We start from the raw sequence: 22,067 nt of genomic DNA on the forward strand, positions 1-22,067 counted from the left end.
ACCAGCTTTTTAACGGGTCTTTATGTCTAGCTGTTTAGCAGACACTGTCTAGCTTTTTAGCAGACATCTCTCGATCTAGCTGTTTAGCGGATCCGTCTAGCTGTTTAGCAGACATCTCTTGATCTAGCTGTGTAGAGGATCCGTCTTGTTGTGTGATAGACACATTTTTGTGTCTGAATTGTCCTCAGTGTCTCTATTGCTAGTGCTTGATTTTGTACTTATTATGGTGTTTTTATGTTTGTGTAGGTGTTTTTGGAGAAATACATTTGTGTGGAAAAAGTTGCCCAAAAGTGATATTCGGACCCCTGGAGGACATTTGCTATACGAACCTCAGATTTGGCTAAGGGGAACCCAAGGTTATGCGTATCCCAAATTCATCCTCAGCACCCAAATTTTTCCTCAACACCCATTTGTTATTCGCACCCCAGAACAGGATAAGGGGCACCTCTCATCTCCACCGTTTGATTACAGTTTTGGCGGGAGAATTCTTCACCGCCTGTGTAATTCTTTGGATCGATATTTGGACGAGATTCTTGAGGAGTTTGTCTTGGATATTAACTGGCATCAATCTTGTACGAAAAAACAGGGTTGGTAATCACTCCAGATTCGATAAAATAGGGTTTAATCCTTGTGTCAAGCAAAACAGGGGAAGAATATTTACTCGAGGATATCACGGGATTTCTGGTTATGTTTGGGAAGATTTCTTGTGGCCTGAGCGTGTTTGATACATGTTGGTATGTGTGGAAGAGTGTTTGGATGGAGGTTGAGTACAACGGACGCATGGAGAAGACAAGAATGGAAAGAAAATATTCCCGAGAATATCTTCTTCACTGCCGAGTAAAAAGAGATTACTGTGAGTTATTACACATGATTTTCTTCACCTGTTGAGTATAAAAAGCCTCTTGGAGTATTATAGAGAGTTTGGGGGGAGACTTACAGAGCATCACAGAGCCGAAAAATCGAGTTGCAGAGAACACCATTTCTGCTGCTGCAGAACTGAAGAACACGAAAAACAGACTCACGAAGACAGTCGTTTATCAACAGTGATAACGACACAGAGGCGGTGGTCGTAGAAGCTGAACAACGACAGTTGGCTTTTATCTTTTTATGTAACAGTGTTTTGCAACAATTAAAAACGTTGCAAACACCCGATTTTTAATAGTTTTTCTCCAATTAATCATTTGTAAACACTTTAAGCAATGAAATCAACTTTTGAGCGCGTTTCCACAATGATGAGCTAAACCCAATCCTTGGGGCGGCGGAGGATGCTATCTTTCCAATGAAAAAGTGGTAATTCTTAATTATTTAATTTGTAATTTTTATTTATGATTATTTGCCTAGATTGAAAATAGATTTTATGGTTTTTGTTAAACAATTGTATTTTCTTTTGATGGAACATGCTTAGCCTAGGGTTTTGATGTCTCATGCTTTGGATTAACATTTGTTGTTTCTAAAAATCTATTTTTGCAATAGTTGAGAATCAATTTGAACGTGTGAAATTGCATGATTATAATTAGTATCACTTTGGAATTGGTAAATAGCGGAATTCTAGCCCCAGTCTCTCCATAATTTTCACAACATCTTTTTAATTTTTTTCGCTATTTTTATTTATTAAAAAAAATCTGAAAATCCGCTTTCACAAGTCTTGAACGAATCATATTACTACAACAACTTTGAAACCACATCACTGTGTAGCAGACATTTTTCTCGGCCTTGCTGTTTAGCGTATTTGTCTCGCTGTTTAGCAGACATCACCCTTTATCCAGCTGTTGAGCGGATATTTATTTTCTGTTTTGCTCGAGGACTAGAAAAATGTAAGTGTGAGGGAATTTGATAAGCACGTAAGTGCGACGCTTTTTCACCCATAATTACATTAGTTAGGACTCATTTTATTGCTAATAAACTTGTTTTAAGTATTTTGAAGGAAATGAAGCTCGATGGACTGAAATGCGAAATTCAGCGGGTAAAATGGATTAAATGAAGTGATTTATGATTAAATGGGCTATAAATCGAAAAACGGCTAAAACTGGGCTTGTGCGCAGAAAATATGGACTTTGGAAGGGAACAAATATTGAAGCAAACGGGTCGAACCGTGGACGTAACCGTAACAATGTCGACACCTTGGCCATGAAAAATTATTCTTCCTTTTGTCCCATTACAGAAATGCAAAGGAGTTATGGTTGACAAAAGGATAAATTAGGAAAGAATTGCCTACATGCATCACAAAAAATAAATACATGAAGATTTGGAGATTCGAGAAAATAAGTTGCATGCAGTATAAAGTGATGCAGGAAGGGATGATGTGGTACACTACCATTGGTAATTGGTTTATCATTTAACACATGGCAAACTTCTGTTGGGTTGACGATGTAATAATGGGAATTAAAATGGAAGGTAAAATTCTGTTGTCTTTATATATACAGTGTTATTCAATCAAGGAAGGGGGAGGTCCGTGGTCCGTAGTCCAGAGCAAAATTATAGTTTTAGGATTTTTCTTTTCTTTATGATTTTGCAATGGAATAACTCTGTACTAAGGCTAGATGAAGCCATATGATGTATGCAAGAGGATTTCTACTATTTTTCTATGAAAATTCAATTTGGTCTTTGTTCTCGTTTCGTAATGATAGTAATTTTCTTCGCATGTCCTCGTGCTTATTTTATTGAGTTTTATATTCTGTTCATAGAGAACAACACTTTAGGTGAAGATAAATTATTAGTATTTTTGAGAACTTCAATACAGTGGGTTATAATGTTTTACCTTACAAGATGTAAATATTCGTGTCATAAATCGCCTTGAAGCAGTATTGAAGAATTTTATAGAAAATGGTTGAATAATCTAGTAGCCAACATAGTGGTAGAATCAAAGCCCTGGTGTGTTTCTTATTTATTTATTTTATTAACTTTCATTAATTTTTATCTTATATTATTCTTTGTCTCACTTGATTTAATTATAAATTAAAGGAAATAAACTTAGTTCCTGTGGAACGAACCCGCATCTGTATACTGTCCAATCGACAGTCGTGCACTTGTGGCATATAAAATATCCCATCATGCTACATTTCACTTTACATAAAAAAAATTTTGGTTCTTGGATATCATTACAATCTGATGGGTGAACTTATTTATACAGTGCAGGTATACCATTATGAAGTATAGCTAAGTTCATCATCGTCGAAGTTTATCGTTTTGCTGTTTAATCAATCATATGTCTTTAATTAGATCTTAGAACTTAATTACTTTTCTTGTTGAAAGAACTTTTATTGCTCTGAACTCAATATTTTATTCCTTCTTACTGTAATTTGAACATAATGAATCAATGAATGTGGAATTGAAAGGTTACATGTGTGCAAGTTTAATTTGATTCTCATTTGAGTTTGATTTGGTTCCATTTGAATTCTTATTTGAGTTTAATTTGGTTTTCATCTGAGTATAGTCAGATTCAGTCAGGCCAGACAGGTTCAGTGAGCCAATCTAAATTTATTTTTATTTATATTAAAATGTATATTTACGACCGATTGGGTTCAGTCTTAATATCTTGACCGTTAACATCGGTCGTCGACATAAGTGATTTCGCGACCCGCAGAAGCAAGCCATAGATGAAAAAGACGCTCAAAAAACGACAATTTCCGGGACTGTTGAAGCAAGTCATTTAACTCATATGTATGACTTGTCCTGAAAATCGCGAAACTGCCACTAGTGCTTATTCATCTTTATCATAACTAGTTCAAATTAGTCAAATCAAACTAGTTAGAGAGTTGTTCAATTGTTTATATTCTCATAGAAATATAGAAGAACGCAATTGAAGCAAAATCGATTTTGATTCACTTGAATCATTTCATGAACATTATAGCCATGGTTTGCAAACATTACATTCCTTAATCTATTAAATGTATTGTTCATGAAATTTGATTTTAGAACATAACCTACTGAAGTTTGCAAATGGGTACGCATACTTAAGTAGCTGAACCGAGTTTGGGTTTCACCGGTACACGAACGGGTACGCATACTTAGTACACTTCCAAACTCCAACAGATATTCAAGGAATGTGAACTTCCGCCAGTATGCGTACAGGTACGCATACTTAGTTTTCGGACTTCCATAACCAGCCAGTACGCGTACAGGTACACATACCAAGGTTCACGGATTTTGGACTTTACACAAATGTGAATAGACACTATGTTTATACAAAATCATGGTTATATGTTCTAAACCCTCATTTAAATCATTGAAATTTTCTTAGAGGATGACAATAGTTATTTCACAAACTATTAGCATTAAAGAGATTTTCAAGTTATTGAAATAATCAACACGAAACATTCTAGGTTAACATCAAATGATTGTCTCACACGAATAATGTAAGATGTTACCAGGAAATTTTCACATGATCATCTTTTGAATTGCGTCAAGAATAAAAGATGAACTTGGTTGAAGCGAAAGCTTACCAACACATATTTCGAGAAATAGATAAGCAAGATAAACTCGGCTCGAAATATCAAATGCGTATAATTGAAGTCTATATAGTAATACAACTTTTGTCACAAAATAAGAGATAGAATATATATACTTTTGAGTGATAGATGAGTTCAAGCATCCACATAGGTACCTTTTGGTTGATGAAGTTCCACAAGTTCCCTTGAGTAGTTCTTCGTCTTCATTCGATGAACACCATGGAGTCTAAATCTCAACCACACTTACTACCTTAGTCCGAGACATCACTATAAGTATACTAGAAATCAAGACTTATAGTTTTGGCAACTAAACTTGACAAACAAGTTTGAGATAGAAACGCTTGCGAGTTCGACCGAGAAATGCTCTAACAATCTCCCCCTTTGTCAATTTTAGTGACAAAACTATCAATACATATGGATTACAAAATAAATAAACTTTGTAGCTTCTCATCCAAGTGCTTGATCTCCTTGGTTCTTCAACATTACTCGCGGGATCCTCATAGGTTTATCAATTGGTTTTTCACATTAATTCTCCTCCTTTTTGTTAATATAAATTGGAAAAGGTACGAAAATTAGTGGGATCCTCATGAAATTTTCATAGAGACACTTCATGACCAAAATAAAGAAACATATCAACTTTGTTTAGATGCAATCATATAGCCGAAGTTAAATGCATACATCAAGGAGTTCATAAAGATACAAGATAACCCCTACAATATTCCACATCCACACTCCCCACAAAGACTTGGCAATTAAGCAGAAGTTCAATTAAGAACTCTTCCCCATAAAACGTCATTCCCGAAAGAACAACAAGAGCGACCTTACTTTTGCAAGAAAAGAATGATTTTATTTTATACTAACAAATATCATGAAAACATGAATTTGTAATCCAAAATACTCAATTAAATTAACCACAAGAAAACCCATGATTAATTAAATTGGAAATGCTCACATAAGAGAACTTACGGAGCCGCATAGTACTTTCACAACGATGTGGAACAGAGAAAGACCAATACTGCGGGATATTCAAGGATTCATTCTATTTTTCATCAATATTTGTGTAGAGACGTAATAGTTTTAATCCTTGTAAACAAAAATTTATCCTATCTTCCATCAAAATTTCCATAATGACACAATAGGCTTAACTTTTGCTGTCAAAAGTTCATTCTATCTTTTATCAATATTTGCATAATGACATATGATAGACTTAACTTTTGAGCAAGAATGGGACAATCATAGTTCATGGACGCAAACACACATATCCCATAAAAAGATGCAATATATGAAACCATAAAGATTAATACTGCAAAATCATCTTCCAAATAAACTTTAGAATTTAAATAAATAAATCTAAAAACATTGCAAGATGAAAATCGCTGGAAATAACTATGTGTACTCACAATAATGGCTATTCCAAACCCTAGTTATCCTTCTTAAAACACAAGAATAAATTTTCATAATAAGTTTCCTAGACAACTTTATTAATAAAAATAAAATTTCACTTACTTTGAAGACCCTTCTCAACTTCCCTGTAATCATCAAGTTCATCTTCAGTATAATCAATCTTGGATTCAAGATTATCCACCTTGTCTTCAATTCGTTTAGATGAAGATTCAATATCACTCTTCAAGGAACGAACTTGTTCTAAGATAAGATTCATAGTAAGGGAAAGCTTCTCAAGGTGAGAAATATTTGGATTCACATCAGATGAGGAATCACGTTTCTCTTGACACATTTCACTATCAAAGAGAACTTTCTTAAACGGAAAGAGAACCGTCCATACATCATCTTCTTTACTAGAGAAACTTGAAGAAGACATGATGGAGAAGGTAAATGAAACAAACTCAATCCGGTTATACAATTGGCTGATGGATAATAGATTAGTATGTGTACCCATACGCATACTGGCGGAAGTTCATGTCCGTGAATTTCTGCTGAGTTTATAAACTTGAAACAAACTCAATCAGGTTACCTAAGTATGCATACCCGTACACATACTGGCGGAAAGTTCACTTCCGTGAATTTCTGCTGAGATTGGAAACTTAAACAAACTAAATTCCGATTACTTAAGTACGCATACCGGTACGCATACTTATGTGTGTTACTTTCTAAAATCGGTCCGTTCATGAACTTAAACTTTTAGATAATAAGGAATGCAATCTTTGCAAACCGTGGCCATAAAGTTCATGAGTCGATTCAATTGAATGAAACCGATTTTTCTTCGATTGTGTTTTGTATACTTCTATGAGATCTAAGCAATTGAAAAAATCTCTAAATAGTTCTTTTGAAGTCATTTGAACTAGTTATGGTGAAGATGAATAAGGTTGATATGAAAGTGCTCATATGGCTAACCATTTGGTTAACTACTGTTGAACCAAATAAGTGTACACGTTTAGGTATGAAGTATATTTCATTTGTGTATAACAAGCTAAGATTAGATCTAACGGTTGAAAGATATTAGTTTGAATCTAATCAGGTTTTCATCTAACGATGAATATTGAATGCTTTGTTACTAAGATAACATTGATTGCAAACCCTGATCTGAAATCTATATTAAGGACAACTCTAAAAACTAGGAAACCTAATCCCCATACCTCCTGTGTGATACCAGTTGTATAATCTAGAGTCGATTATCCTTTAACCTTAGGTTTCTACCAAGACCCTGTAGGTTAACGACTTGGAGACTTCATTGGGATTGTGAAGCCAGACCCAACTATTTTCTCTGTAATTGCGTGATATAATCTTGTTGTTTCTATCGTGATTGAGTACAATTATAAGATTGTCTTGAAATTTATATCTCCGACAGGAAAGATAAAAAAGAATTCACAAACATCTTTGTCTCATCGTTTGTGATTCCGCAATATCTTGTTTCGCTAGTCGATTGAGATTATTGTGAGGTAATTAATCATTCTAGGATGTTATTCGGAATATAAGTCCGGGTTATCGATTGGTTCCTGTTCACCTTGATTTATCAAAAGATGGAACAAAAGCTCATAGGTATTTTTGTGGGAGACAGATTTATCTATTCTATAGACTTTTCTGTGTGAGACAGATTTGTTTATTAAAGTCTTCGACTTTGGCTCGTAGCAACTCTTAGTTGTGGGTGAGATCAGCTAAGGGAATCAAGTGCATAGTATCCTGTTGGGATCAGAGACGTAAGGAGCGTAACTGTACCTTGGATCAGTGTGATATTGATTGGGGTTCAACTACAGTCCAGACCAAAGTTAGTTTGTAGTAGGCTAGTGTCTGTAGCGTCTTAATACAATGTATGTTTAATATGGACTAGGTCCCGGGGTTTTTCTGCATTTGCAGTTTCCTCGTTAACAAAACTTCTGGTGTCTGTGCTATTTCTTTTCGCATTATATTTTGTTATATAATTGAAATATCACAGGTTTTGCGTTGAATCGATCAATTAGAAAATCCAACCTTGGTTGTTGATTATCCTTGAACATTGGTCTTTGGTACCGTTCAAGTTAATTTCTCTTTTATTCAATTAGACTCTCAGATTTTTATTTGCTTGAGTAAGGATTGAATCGAGAAATTGAGATATAACTCTTTGATATACTTTTTATTAAGATTGGGTCTGACTGTCTAGTTGATTCTCTTAAAAGTATATTGGAGTTAGTCCATACATATTTCTAAGCGAAATATTGGGTGAGGTTGCTAGACCCACTTTTTCATCCATAACCAGCCAATGCGCATACGAGACGCATACTAAGGTTTACGGATTTCAGACTTTACACAAATGTGAATACACACTATGTTTATATCCAATCATGGTTATATGTTCTAAACCATCATTTAAATCAATGAAACTTTCTTAGAGGATTACAATAGTTGTTTTCACAAACTATTAGCATCAAAGCGATTTTAAAGTTATTGAAATAATCAATACGAAACATTCCAAGTTTACATCAAATGATTGTCTCACAAAAATCATGTAAGATGTTAACAACACATATTTCGTGTTGAAGCGATACAAACTCATCTCGAAATATCAAATGTGTATAATTGAAGTCTATATAGTAATACACGCGGCTTTTGTCTCAAAATAGGAGATAAAACAGATAGAATTTTGAGTGACAGATGAGTTTAAGTCTTCACATACCTTTTGGTTGATGAAGTTCCACAAGTTCCCTTGAGTAGTTTTTCATGTTCTTTCGATGAACGTCGTGGAGTATAAATCTCAATTGCACTTACTATCCTAGTCCGAGAAATCACTATAACGCTTGCAAGTTCGGACGAGCAATGCGCTAATAGTGCTCATTACGCCTCTTCAATCCCATCAGGACTCTGCACAATTGATTCCCTTAGATGACGTCCTTTACAGCCTAAAAGTTGCTTGAACTCAATTGAAGACTTTGAACCAATCTGCCTCCCATAGGTAAGCCTATATGCGATTTCCGTTCTAATCAAATATCAAGGTGAGGTAGGAAATCGAATGCAATAGACAAAGTCTAGCAAATCTCAAAATCCGGTCTTATGGCTCCCGAATAGCATCCTGGATTATCATTCACCTCGCAAGTATAAAGTTATGGAATCACAAAGTCTGGGACGAAGAACTGTGCGATTTCTATCAATATTGTTTGTTGGAACAAGAATCAACAATCAAACAAGATCAGGATACATGAACTATGAAGATAACATGGCTTCACGAATCCCTAGGTGAAGTTTATTTAGTCATTAGACCCTAGAAGGGTTATACGGAAAGGGAGAATATAGTTTACAACTAGAACACACAACAATTGTGTCGGGTATTCAACGATCCCAGTCGCTTGAGGTTCTACTTATATAGACTCTCAATACAAAGGTTGTGTTAGGCTTAAGCTAAGACAACTTTGGTATCAAGCAATCAATATCCACCGTTATATGAATCTCTGATTTGAGATGAACATAACGAAATATACACTCTGGTTAGCATGAACCGTAACCGAACCGTGTATAATGACTTATTCGTAAGGTTAGACGAAACTAGCCGATCGAACGATAAGCTTAACCATTTTCATATAACACTTTAATACTTTCATCTTGAGTCACAAATGTGCAAAAACATGTTAAGATATGTTTTTAGAGAGTTATTCAAATGACAATTATCTCGTAGATATAATTATGATGCATGTGAAAATATTCGACAGGGTAAGTACGTGTACACGATATGTTGACTATGCCTACTCGTGAATGTGTTTTTTAATGGTACGTGTACCCTTACGAAAAAAATCAGTTCAGGAACATACAAATTTTTTATGGTTTTCATACCGGGTATGTGTACCAATTTGGTTTGGAAACTAACAGATCTTTTCCGATTTGCATACTAGGTGTGTGTACCTTCCTGGTTCACGAGCAAACAGAATTTTTGTGGTACGGATACCGGGTATGCATACAAAAAAGTCGCTTCCGAACTATAGCTTCGCTGGTATGTGTACTGGGTACATGGACTACGACTCCGGACTTATAACAGTTTTCCCAGTATGTGAACTGGCATGCATATTGTCATGTATCTAGATTTTACAGTAGTTCTATATCTCTCTAATAATCATTTTGAAACATTCCCGAATAACATCAATGACACATATTACTGTTCCAGGCTATTTTCAAATGATAAAATCTTGAATCACGATTAGGTAGTAAATAATAAATTGTTCTTAACCAAATTCATCAAGTATGAAAAAATGCTCTTAAGCTTAGAAAATTTAAGAACGTAATTCAAGATAAACTTGACTCAAAATTTCTATTATACATATAGTGTCTAACTTAGTCATGTGACAGTGTCTCATATATAGAAAGGTGAAAACTTAAAAAATAGGTGGTTCAGTCTTCACTTACCTTTTGTTAGAGAAATTCTCCAAAAGCTTCGATTGATCTTCTCCTTAAAACGGTAAAACGTGGTAATATTTGATTCTCAACTACACACTTTTATGTTAATCCGAGACTTGACTAATGTAGACTAGAAATCAAAATATGGTTTTGATCAACTAAATTTGACAACAAGCTTGATATAACAACACTTGTGAGTTTGACGGAGCAATGCTCTAATAGTATACATAAGTGGACACAATATGTATTATAAATTGTATTTTTTTTTTTACTTTTGGGTTACCGTATCCGAACTGGCAAAATCTCATTAATGTTTCTACGCGCACTCCTTTTATCCCTTTTCTTCCTTGAGCGTTCACGTTCGGGAGTTGAAGTTGTGCCTGGGGTTATCTAACCAATGCGATGTTCCTTTGAGTTGGAGATTGTTATTTCACAATTTTGTTTTCTATTATTTGATAGCAATAAGTCTTGTCACGAAGGAGTTTAACTGAGAAATTATCTACAAAGGAGCTCTCCAAATAAGATCCATTATCTTCTTCTATTTTGAATTTACTATATTTGGCAAGTATGGGAAGAACTAATGGTGATAATAGAAACATAAGATAAATTATAAGGATTTAAAATTAGTAAAAATAAGAATCATAAAGCATTTTATGCACCCAATCTCAAGGATAAAGATGAATCTAGTACAACTAAAACATCTTTGTTAGAGAAGATTGTTATAAGAACTATGTGAAAATTTCTACTAGAGATTTTATCCAAGAGAGGAAATTAGAAGAAGAGTATGTTCTTTGTGATGATTTATCTTGTTTTGATAATTACAACCTTGATAACATCTTTTACGGTTTTGGTGAAGGATTTGACGCTCTTACAAGAGTATTTTATGCAAACTATTTTGGTGTTTATCTTGAGAAGTTGTGCTTTAAGACCATGATTGGAAGAGACAAGATTAAGGTGGATCGATAATTAATTTCAAGAATCACTAATCTTCGCATGGGTGATTTTTTTTCCCTAGACCAAAGGGAGAAAATCCTTCTTGTGAAACCATTTCTTATATAACCTTTGTGGAAAAAGTTTTGGTTGGAAAGATGGAAAGTTTCCCACCGAAGATCTCTGTATGCTTTTATGGTCTTTGGAAAGTTTGGTATTCCAAACAGTTGTCCCTCCACGGTTGAAGATGCACCTTGGAGTGGTGACTTTGTGTATTTAGTATACTTTCTTGAAATGGGTACACAAGGTCTTGACATATGTGGTTGGATTATTCAACAAATGGCAACAATGACCTTATCCAACAAGAAATTGGGTTTTCCTTGTCTCGTTGCATGAATTTGTCCAGAATTCTCCATTGATCCAATTGGAAAATCAATAGGAACTCATATTTTGGTTTGTGGAAGTACACTCAAGAGTATGAGAACGAACGATTACAAAAGAAAAAAGGGTACCTATTTCACCCCTTGACAGTTCTTGTGATCCTACTACCTTGAGTCTTCTACAACAAATTCACAAGGATATTTGTAGGATCAACTCCAAGATAAATTGTGGGCAAAAAAAATTATGTGTGCTTGCTACAAAATTTTCCGACATCAAGGATGAGATAGATAATATTCAAGCTTCCTTGGGTGATTCCGATGATGAAGATGATGAGCATCCCTTTAACCTTATACTTATTTTATAACAATTTACTAGAAAACTTCTTCTGAGAATTTTTTTCTTGTGTTCGAGAAGGATAACTAGGGTTTGGTATAGCATATATTGTGAGTACACAAGCTATTTCCAACAACTTTTATTTTGCATGTTTTTAAATTTATTTATTTGAATTCTAGAGTTTTTGGAAGATGAACTTGTAGTATATAATGTTTATTGGTTATATATGTTGCAGAGTCTTATGATATATATATATGTCTTTTACTTTATTATGTGAATTGAAATGATATATCATATATATGATCAAAATTTAAATCTATTAAGTTCTATGAACTATAAAGTAGAATAAACTTTGTGACAATTTTCGCAGTATTGATCTACTCGTGGTCACAGTCTTGTGTAATTACTACATTATAAAATCTATAAGATTTTATTATGTTGAGTCATATCGATGAAATTGTCTTCCTGTTCGTAACTGGCGTTGAGATTAATTTATGTAGATGTTTAGGATACAAATCCATGTGTTTTTTAATGTCCGACAAAATACTTCATTTTATGAAAGAAAGATCCCCCATGTTGTTCTCCTGAGAATGACATCAAATGGGAAGAGTTCTTTTTGAACTTATGCTTAATTTTTATATCTTTGTGGAAAGTGTGGATGTGGATATATAGGTGATGCTTGTATCTTAAATCTCCTATATGAGAGACTAAGTATTTTGTACTTTGTGACATCATCTAAATGAAATTTGATATGTGTTCCTTTAACTCTTAGAGTATCTTTTGTTAGAATTTATAAAGATCTCATTGTTTTCGTACCCATGCCAATTTTTATTGACAAAAATGAAGAGAATTAATTAGTAGTTTCGCATTACATAAATATGGCTTACGGATCATTATATAAGGGGGAGTGAATCAATGTCTATTATGCAAAAGATATAGTATTGACTAAGGTGGAGAAACATATCACTGTAGTATTATTTCAAAGTGTTATAATTGAACTATGGAGAAGATAATAATACTATATTTTTGCATAACAATGATTGAGAATATTTGTATTATCGCTATGAATCTTCAACAACAATGATATTGAGTTAAACACGGTCAGAATCATTGGCAACATGAAGTAACGAGGAATTCAAGGAGTTGGAGAAACCAAGGAAATCAAGCATGATGGATTCCGGAGTTTTGAAGCTTTATTTTATAACCCATACGTGTTAAGAGATTTGTCACTAAAATTGACAAATGGGTAGATTGTTAGAGAGAACTCACAAGTATTGCTATCTCAAGATTGTTGTTAACTTTAATTGATCAAAACTATATCTTGATTTCTGATCTACATTTAGTCAAGTCTCGGATTATGATAGAATTATGTAGTTGAGTACCAGACATCACTGCATTATACTGTTTGAAGGCGAAGATCTACCGAAGCTTTTGGAGGACTTCATCAACAAAAGGTAAGTGAAGACTGAACCACCTATTAAACTCAAGTTTTCACATTTTTATCTTTGAGACTCCGTCGCATGACTGAATTAGACTCTACACGCACAATAAAAATTTTGAGTCAAGTTTATCTTGTTAATTATTCTAGAAATATGTATGACTAAGCTTAAGAACATTTTTTCATACTTGATGAATTCAGTTAAGAACAATTTATTGTTTAAAACCTAAATCGTGATTCAAGTTAATCATTTGAAAATATCCTGGAACTGTGATATGTGTCATTGATATTATTTGGGAATGTTTCAAATTGAGTATTAGAGGGATACAAAATTACTACTGTAAATCTGGCCACAATTTTTTTATTAAATGGTATCTTTTATATTGGGAAAAAACACTAAGATGAGAAAAGTTGTAGTTGGAACATTTTTTGAAGTTTTTGATAATATGATTTATAAAAGTAAGTACTTTTTTGAAATTTATTAAAAAGTATCACACTTGGTTATAAATTTTATAAGTCAGGACAATCACCGCCAGGTTCTTCGGAAGACATTGTTATTTTCCAAAAAAGAGTTGTACCAATAAACATTAGATCATAAAACTATATTCTAACCTCGTTATTTGATGAATACGGTTGGGATCGGAAAAAAATATTCGTTTAGAGAGGTTATTTATTTATCAATAAATGAATATTTATTTATTTAAAGAGTATTTTTAGCTTGTTACTTATATAATTCTGATGTTTCTGAACCATATTTTTAAGATTTAACTCATATTATTTTGAACTTACGCTATATAAACGTGATGGAAGTCGAGATTTTTTTAAACTAAATTAATAAGAATAATGTGCTTACGAAGTGTCTTACGGACGAAGAAACTATTGAGTCAGTAACAAATTATGAGTGTGATCTTGAATTAGATAATAATAGTGTCATACCAAATATGTCGTCAAAAGAAGCATTTCGAGCAGTGATCATTATAAAATAGTTTTTACAACATGAGAAAAATATCCCAACAATTATACATGCATTACAAAAGTAAGGACGAGAGGCATCCTAGTTTAACTGGAAGCAAATAACAAGCAATTTTAGATGCTTTTTTTAGAAGAAATTACTTCTTATAAGAATAATGTGGATATGATGATGTATTTTGGTTTCTTTATATATATTCTAATATTAATTATATTTACATGGAGCTTTAAGAGGTTAATTGTGGTTTTCTGCTTAAAATCATGCAATCTTTTGGTTTCAACTATCAGTTCTGCAACCTTATCATACAATGCATCTCCACCTCATCTATTGTTGTGCTTCTAAATGGATCTCCTGGAAGTTTTTTCAATCCTTCCATAAATATTAGACAAGGGGACCTTTTATCCCCTTATCTCTTCATCATTTGTATGGAATTTGTTTTTACCGTCTTCTTCTCAATCAAGAACATAATAAACAAATTCATGGTGTGCAAGCTTTCACCAAAAAATGAACCTATTTCTCATCTTTTCTTCGCGGATGATTGTCTCTTATTTGTTAAGGCTGATCTAAAAGCGTGCACTCAACTTCTAAACATAATAGATATCTTTAGTAAAGCCTCTAGGCAACTCATAAACTTTGATAAGTCTGGAGTGTTCTGCAGTAATAAAATTACTTTACCCAAAAAAAAAAAAAAAAAAAACTACAAGACTCTTGTCTAGGATCTCCTCTTTTCGTAGAAAAATCTAAAATTAAATCCTCTGAAACTATAGTGGAAAAATGAGAAAAAATCTCAAGGTTGGAAACGTAAAAGTATATCACAACCGAACAAAATGGTCCTAAATAAAGTTATCCTTTCCTAATTATTTTTTTATTCATTAATGCATTTGACGAGGTTATTCATTTATCTCATTTTCCCAAATGGGAACAGGCGAAATTTATTCATTTGGCGAAATTTTTATTTATCGAGCATTCATTTATCGAGGTTAGATTCTACGTTAAATTAGTTAGCAACAATTATACTTTCGAAAGTTATCTAAATTTAAAGGCCTAGTAGTTTCTTAGAAAGTTCATAATTACTAGGAAATGGGAGCAATTTCTATGTCACACGACCTCTCTATAGATTTTTCAATTTACCACAACATCTCACAATTTTATTTAATATGAGTAGTTGCCAAAAAGGAATACAATTTGGTCGATTGGAACAAGCTTTTAAAGTATGAAGTGCCAACTATTGGAAGTAAAAAAGTTGCAAGGTTATATACTAGTATGAAGGATCCATTTTGTGAGCCTTCTATATATTGAACCCATATAGTAAGGGATTATAGTATTTTCACAAAATTAAATCATGCAAATTCTTCTCAACACATTATTTAGGAACGATTTTCTGGGGACCAGCCTTTTCTTTGGGGGACCATTGTTTTATTTTGAGTAAGACATTATAAGTAAATTTGGGTCACCTCTTATCTAAACATTTATATTAGTACCAAAATTACCCTCTTGATTAATTTTGTATAATGATTAGTTAGTGTAATTAAATTCGGTTAATTATTGATTACTGTAAGATAAAATCAATTATTTTTCTTAAAATTAATTTATTGAAAGGGAAGAAGAAGGAGATTATAAGAGTTGGAAAAACCCAATTATTTTTCTTATTTTTTGAATCTGAACCTTCAAACCACTCAAGCATACTTCAAATTTAGTTTTTTGTTGCTTAAATTGGCCAAAATTTCCTGAAAATAAGAAATTTTATAACTTGAATTAGGTGAAGTCAAACAAGTTCGGCTACAAGATCTGAAGAACATGTAGCCGAACTTATTTGGAAGTGTAGTTTCGGCTACTTTTTCCTAAGACGCAGGTAACCGAACTCGCTTTTAATGGAGGTTTTGATGAGTTCGGCTAACAGGTTCCAGGACAGGTAACCAAACTTTTATTCCAGTGTATATAGACTGAAGTTCGGTTTCCAACATTATTTTTCGACTGAACCGAACTCAATACTAGAGTGAAGTTCGGTTAGAAAACTTTTTTTTTTGCGACCTAACCGAACTCAACATATTGATTTTCATATAAGGGTTCGGTTAGCAATTTTTTTTTGCGAACCAGCGGAACTCAACATATTGATTTTCAGAGAAGGGTTCGGTTAGTTTTTTATTTTTTTGCGAACCAGCCGAACTCAGCGTTTGTTGTTCGAATACAAGTGTTCGGTTAAAGGATTTTTTTTTTCCACTTAACCTAACCAACCGAAAACAATATATTGGTTTTCAATGAGGAGTTCAGTTAAAACTATTTTTTGTGAACCAACCGAACTCGGAGTTTGGTTATGAAAAAATAAATTCGTGATAACCAAAGTGTTCTTCGTGTTCTTGGTTTCAGAATGTTCGGCTAGAAAATTAGTTTTTTTTAAACTATTCCTAACAGAACATGCCACTTTAGCTTCCATTTAAACCATATTTTGATGATTTCTACTCAATTTTCCCAATAAAAAACGATTGATGGGTTTTTCAATCGAGCGAGGAACGTCAAGGAAAGAGAGAAAAAAGAGAGTAATTTTTTTTTTCAAAACTAAAAAATTTCGATGCCCCTCCTATTTTTGTTTTTGTTTTTGATTTTGGTTATTAGATTCATTTAGATTATATGTATATAACTAGATTAGGTATCACCCCGGCCTACGGCCGGGGCTCAACCTTTTTGTGCTAATCCATCCGGATATCTATGTACTCTGGATTTCAATTAACCAACTACTAAAACAAACACAAATATATATATTTTTTTAAAAGAGCAAACATAAATACACTACATGCCCGGAAGCAAGTTAGGAAAAAGTTCAGTTGGAAACCAAGGGTGGCATAATTGTGTTAAAGCAAAAATGGATATGGCATAAACGGGAAACCGGAGTATGTGCGTGAGTATTGGAAACTAGTTTAAATCGTCCAAGTAATGTGGATTACGTATTGTTTTGTACAGTACACTGGACACCGTGAGTTTGTGAAGAGCTTATCATGGGCTACTCATGTTTATTTCTCATAGAGTTGAATTAGGCTTTGTCTTCAATGATTACTCAGCTAAATTTGATTTAAGCTGTTTTTTTTTCGTTCGTGGAAGAAAGGAAAATATGTGGAGTTAGAGCCGACTAAAAGAGCCCATGCAATTCACCCTATTATTGCTACTGTGCAGATGGAATAACTGAAGAACAATTATCCCCATCTGCAGATTGATAAACACGTCTCCTACTACATTTCATTTCGTCTTAACTGTATTACTTGAAAACATTCTTTATGAAAAAGGCCAAGAGCTTTATTTTTTAGGAACAAAAAGTATAGGCATGGTATCAATTAGTATAACCTTTTTACGCTCATCCTTTAATTTACAGAAATCTCCGCATGGGGTAAGTAGCATATAATCCTCTTGTCGGAGGATTATTCTATGGTGTAAAGTAGTTACAGATGACTTGCCTAAAGATAGTCAGTCCTTCGATAGATATTCCAACTTTTATATTACTCGTTTCAATAGGCTGGTCTCATGTGTAATTTATATATGAAATCAGCCTTTTTTTTGCAACAGAGGCACTGATATTTTTCCGGTCTACAATATGTACTCTCAATATTGAAAATTGTCGGACTATGTAATCCAATTAATTAGGAAACTTAAGCAACAATCAAGATTAGCAGTGACCACAAACAGAGACACCCATAATCAATTGTAGCCATTGAAACCAAGCTAATATGTATTGACTCCTTGCAGTTTGGGTTCCGCGTATTCAGAAATCCAAGACATGGAATCAACCTGTGTTTTGCGACTCACACTGGTCCTCTTTCAAATACCATACATGAAGTATATATCCAAACTATTGAACTTAATTAACCCCACGGTGTAAGAGATTTTCTTCCTCGTAAATGTCGCACTACCTTCAACCCATGCAGTTTCAGATTTATATCCATAGTCACGAATAGCTCTGACGTTTATCAGTAGGAAACTCAAAAATTGGGAATGAGAAGATTCATAAGTAGTACCTACCTGAGACGGTAACCTTCGCATCTTCTCCACCAACAAAATTGGGGATTTTAACCGAGAAAATTCAGAATCCAAACTACGAATTTCTCAAATTTTAAACAGAAAAAGGGCGATATGGCCAAAAGCGCACATTTTCTGGGCCATATGGACAGGTAGATATTAGGCCTGAGTCAAATGACCAGAAGAATTTTTTTAACGGGAGAGATCTTACTACCCTTCCCCTTCGTATCACATTACTTCTCGTCTTCTTCTCGTCTTCTTCTTCACAAAAATTAGATCTGAAAAGCTACCAACTTTCATTCTCCACCGCCGCCATCAGCACCGTGGAAAATCAAACTCCCTCTTCAAAAAAATTTCATCACCACCACCAGTACCACCATCAATTCCACCACACCAAAAATCCTCGTCAGTATCAACACCAAGTCGACTCAATCAGAAGTATTTATCATCACGACCACCACCAAAAACCCGAATCAAATCTTCTCTTAATCACCACCATAAAAAGGATAATTACAATTTCTATCTACTAATTTTAGGTTTTCTTTCGTTTCATTTTTTTTACTGATTTTGAAATTGGATTCACCTGCTTCATAATTTCTCCATAATCTTATCCCATGCTCAAGATTATGGCAATTTTACTTATTACCCATTTAAAATTGGACGAAGCTGGAATCATCCATCTAGGTTCAATTAAATTTGGTCAAAATTGTTGTCAATGAGAAATTTGTTAAGAAATCAGCGTGTATGCTGCGAAATTGGTCTGTGTGATGTGAAATTGTGTTGATTCCAGGATGAAAACGACTTCATCCAGGTTTAATCTGCAGTTTGAGCTGATTTAAAGTAGGATGAAACTTGTTTGAATAAGCATATTGCCTCTGTATACATTCCATTTTACAAAATTGATTGAATTCATATACCTAGATGCACTAAAGAGAAGAAAAAGTTATATTTTATTCAAAAACGGTTTCATCATGTTTTAGGTTTAGTTCAATTTGCTTTCATCCCTGTTTGCTGGTGATGAAACTGATTTCATCCCTTTTGAATTTGTTTTTATACAAGTTTAAAATAGGATGAAACCAGTTTAATCCTTTCTAAGATTGAGTAAAAAAAAAAATTGTCAAAATATGCAGGATGAAAACTAGTTTCATATAGTTTATTCATTGATATAACATTTTCGCCAGAATACTCAACTAGAAACCAATTTCATCTAGTTGTAAACTTTCATATAGCTGTATTTTCACCAAATATACAGGACGAAACCAGTTTCATATAACTTACATATTGATATACCTTAATTTCGTAAGAATACTCAGGATGAAACCAATTTCATCTAGTTGTAAACTGTAATATAATTGTTTTTTTGTCAAAATATGCAGGATGAAAACTAGTTTCATATAGTTTATTCATTGATATACCATTTTCGCCAGAATACTCAGCTAGAAACCAATTTCATCTAGTTGTAAACTTTCATATAGCTGTATTTTCTCCAAATGTGCAGGATGAAACCAGTTTCATATAACTTACATATTAATATACCTTAATTTCGTAAGAATACTCAGGATGAAACCAATTTCATCTAGTTGTAAACTGTAAATAATTTTTTTTTTGTCAAAATATGCAGGATGAAACTAGTTTCATCTAGTTATAGACTATTATATAATTGTATTTTCATCGGAATATGCTGGATGAAATCAGTTTCATCTCGTAAAATGTAATATACCGTTCATTATATGGACTTCTCTCTGACCATCTGCCATTTTCTTCATTCTCTTTGCGTTAAGAGTAGAATGTTCTTGCATACGGTTTTACTGACATGTTTGTGTTGCTTTAGACTTTAGAACTTGAGGATTCCATGTATGAACCACTTATTAATGCCATACGAAATGGCATCAAGCTCACCATCTATGTTGCATATAAATTAAGTAAAGTTGCGCTCATTTCTATGATTTTCAGAAGCTGGTTAAGATATGTAATTATTTTCAATGGTTTTAAAACAGCATTGACGCGGTTTCAGACCATGACTTCGTTCTGGAATTCTTGTCAGCAAATTCAATTGTAGCTATCCATCTTTCTCGACTTGGTGAAGAATGGGTTTTATGGGCGTCGGGGGAGTTTGGGTTCCTTACCCCAAGTGATGCAGTCTCCACCGGCAGTAGCATCATGCCTCAAAAAAGAACCTTGACCCAATGGAACTTGTTCGTGGAAAATCTGCTAGAGTTGTAGGAGACCTTGTCACCCTTCTTGTACTTTGCAAGGGACTTCCCCTGGCTTACAACCGTGATCTACAGGTAATACTTCTGGCGTTACTGATGTGTAGTTATATCTGGGATACATCTTGATAGAGTAAGCCATTTTTTCTTGGAACAATAAGCCATTTTTATCTAGTAAACAAGGCATGTTCTATCCTTCCACATTCTTGGTTTTCCGTATAAAAATGACCTTTTCATTATGAATTTTTATATTTACATGATTGAGCATAGAAAACTGGCAGACGTTAGTGAAGGAAGAATGTAAACCGTTGGTTGTGTTTATAGGTGTCTGTTAAATCATTCCGATTTATTGAACAAAAACTCTGATACATCTTTTCTTATTGTGCAGAATATTCCATTTAGGACTTCCCATGATATAGTTGGATGATCAGTTGCATTGTGTGTTTCAAAAAAGTGTGAGCTACAGGACTTGTCCCTTGATGAGTTGAAAACATTAAGTCCAATTTTTGAGCAAGATGTTTATCTAATCAGTCAGGCAAAGGAATTAGGGCTTTTCCATGGCTCAATGGTTGCTTTTTGGCAGTTAAGGGTATTTTAGGTGATTGATATTTTTTTTGTTTTATTTTCCTGGGTCAAATATCCATTTTGGCTAAATGAACAGTATTTTTCTGTTTAATGTCCATATAAACAGTATCTAAAGCTAAGAATCTATTTCATCCAGAAAATTTATGTTTTGGTCTTTTTGACCAATTTTGTGAATTTTAAAAGTATGCTGATTTTAACTAAAGTAGTACCTACCTTATCGCTGCTTCCTACAAACCAATTTTAAGAAGAATCAAAAAAAATGAGAAGTGGTCCTCTATTAGTATGATAGTGAAATCATAACGTTGACTTTTCACATATGAAAACAAGTCTATTTTATTAACATACCCAAAAAATAAAACCTACCGAGAGTATACTACTAAATTTCAATACTGTTAATTAATTGTAACCAGTGAATAAGGCGGGTGCACAAACTTTTTCACTTCCTCCCTCTAGGGAAGGTAACGCTGAAAACGCCATCTGCCATGGATCCGTTAGCCTGATCAACTGCAACATCCTCCGGAAAGTCGAACCAATTAGCCATCTTGGTAGTAGTCTGATGATGGACGCGCCTATTACCGTTGTTGTATTCTCTTTCGCTGCTATTTTCTCCCCAGATTTTACCCCTCCCCCCATCGACTTCGAACTTCACCTGTTGGTCGTTCAATCCTGCTGGAAATTCTGCTCTCGCTATGAAAGCATCAGGAGTGTTTCTGAAATCCATACCCATGTTAAAACTGCCAAAAAAATCTGAGTTACCACGACCAAAAAAAGAACCTGAGCTACCGCGACTGGAAGGAGGATCCCACGCTTCATTAGGACTAGGGGATGGTGGCATTGATGGGTGTCCTCCTCCACGTACAAGGTTTCTGCGCTTGTCTCTTGGAAAGAAACTACCATACCAACCGGACATCTGGTAACTCCAATGCTAGTTCCGACTCAAATTTGATGCCTTT

At 33.9% G+C, this 22,067-nt stretch overlaps 1 protein-coding gene across 1 annotated transcript; it reads right to left on the bottom strand.

The window, feature by feature from the left end:
• Positions 1–21,550: 21,550 nt before the first annotated feature.
• Positions 21,551–22,024, bottom strand: LOC113324044 (17.7 kDa class I heat shock protein-like). The gene has a single exon (XM_026572382.1). The coding sequence runs from the start codon at positions 22,022–22,024 to the stop codon at positions 21,551–21,553; it is 474 nt and encodes a 157-aa protein (XP_026428167.1).
• Positions 22,025–22,067: the final 43 nt, after the last annotated feature.

This window comes from Papaver somniferum, chromosome 11, assembly GCF_003573695.1.
Source record: "Papaver somniferum cultivar HN1 chromosome 11, ASM357369v1, whole genome shotgun sequence".
Classification (NCBI taxonomy): Eukaryota; Viridiplantae; Streptophyta; class Magnoliopsida; order Ranunculales; family Papaveraceae; genus Papaver; species Papaver somniferum.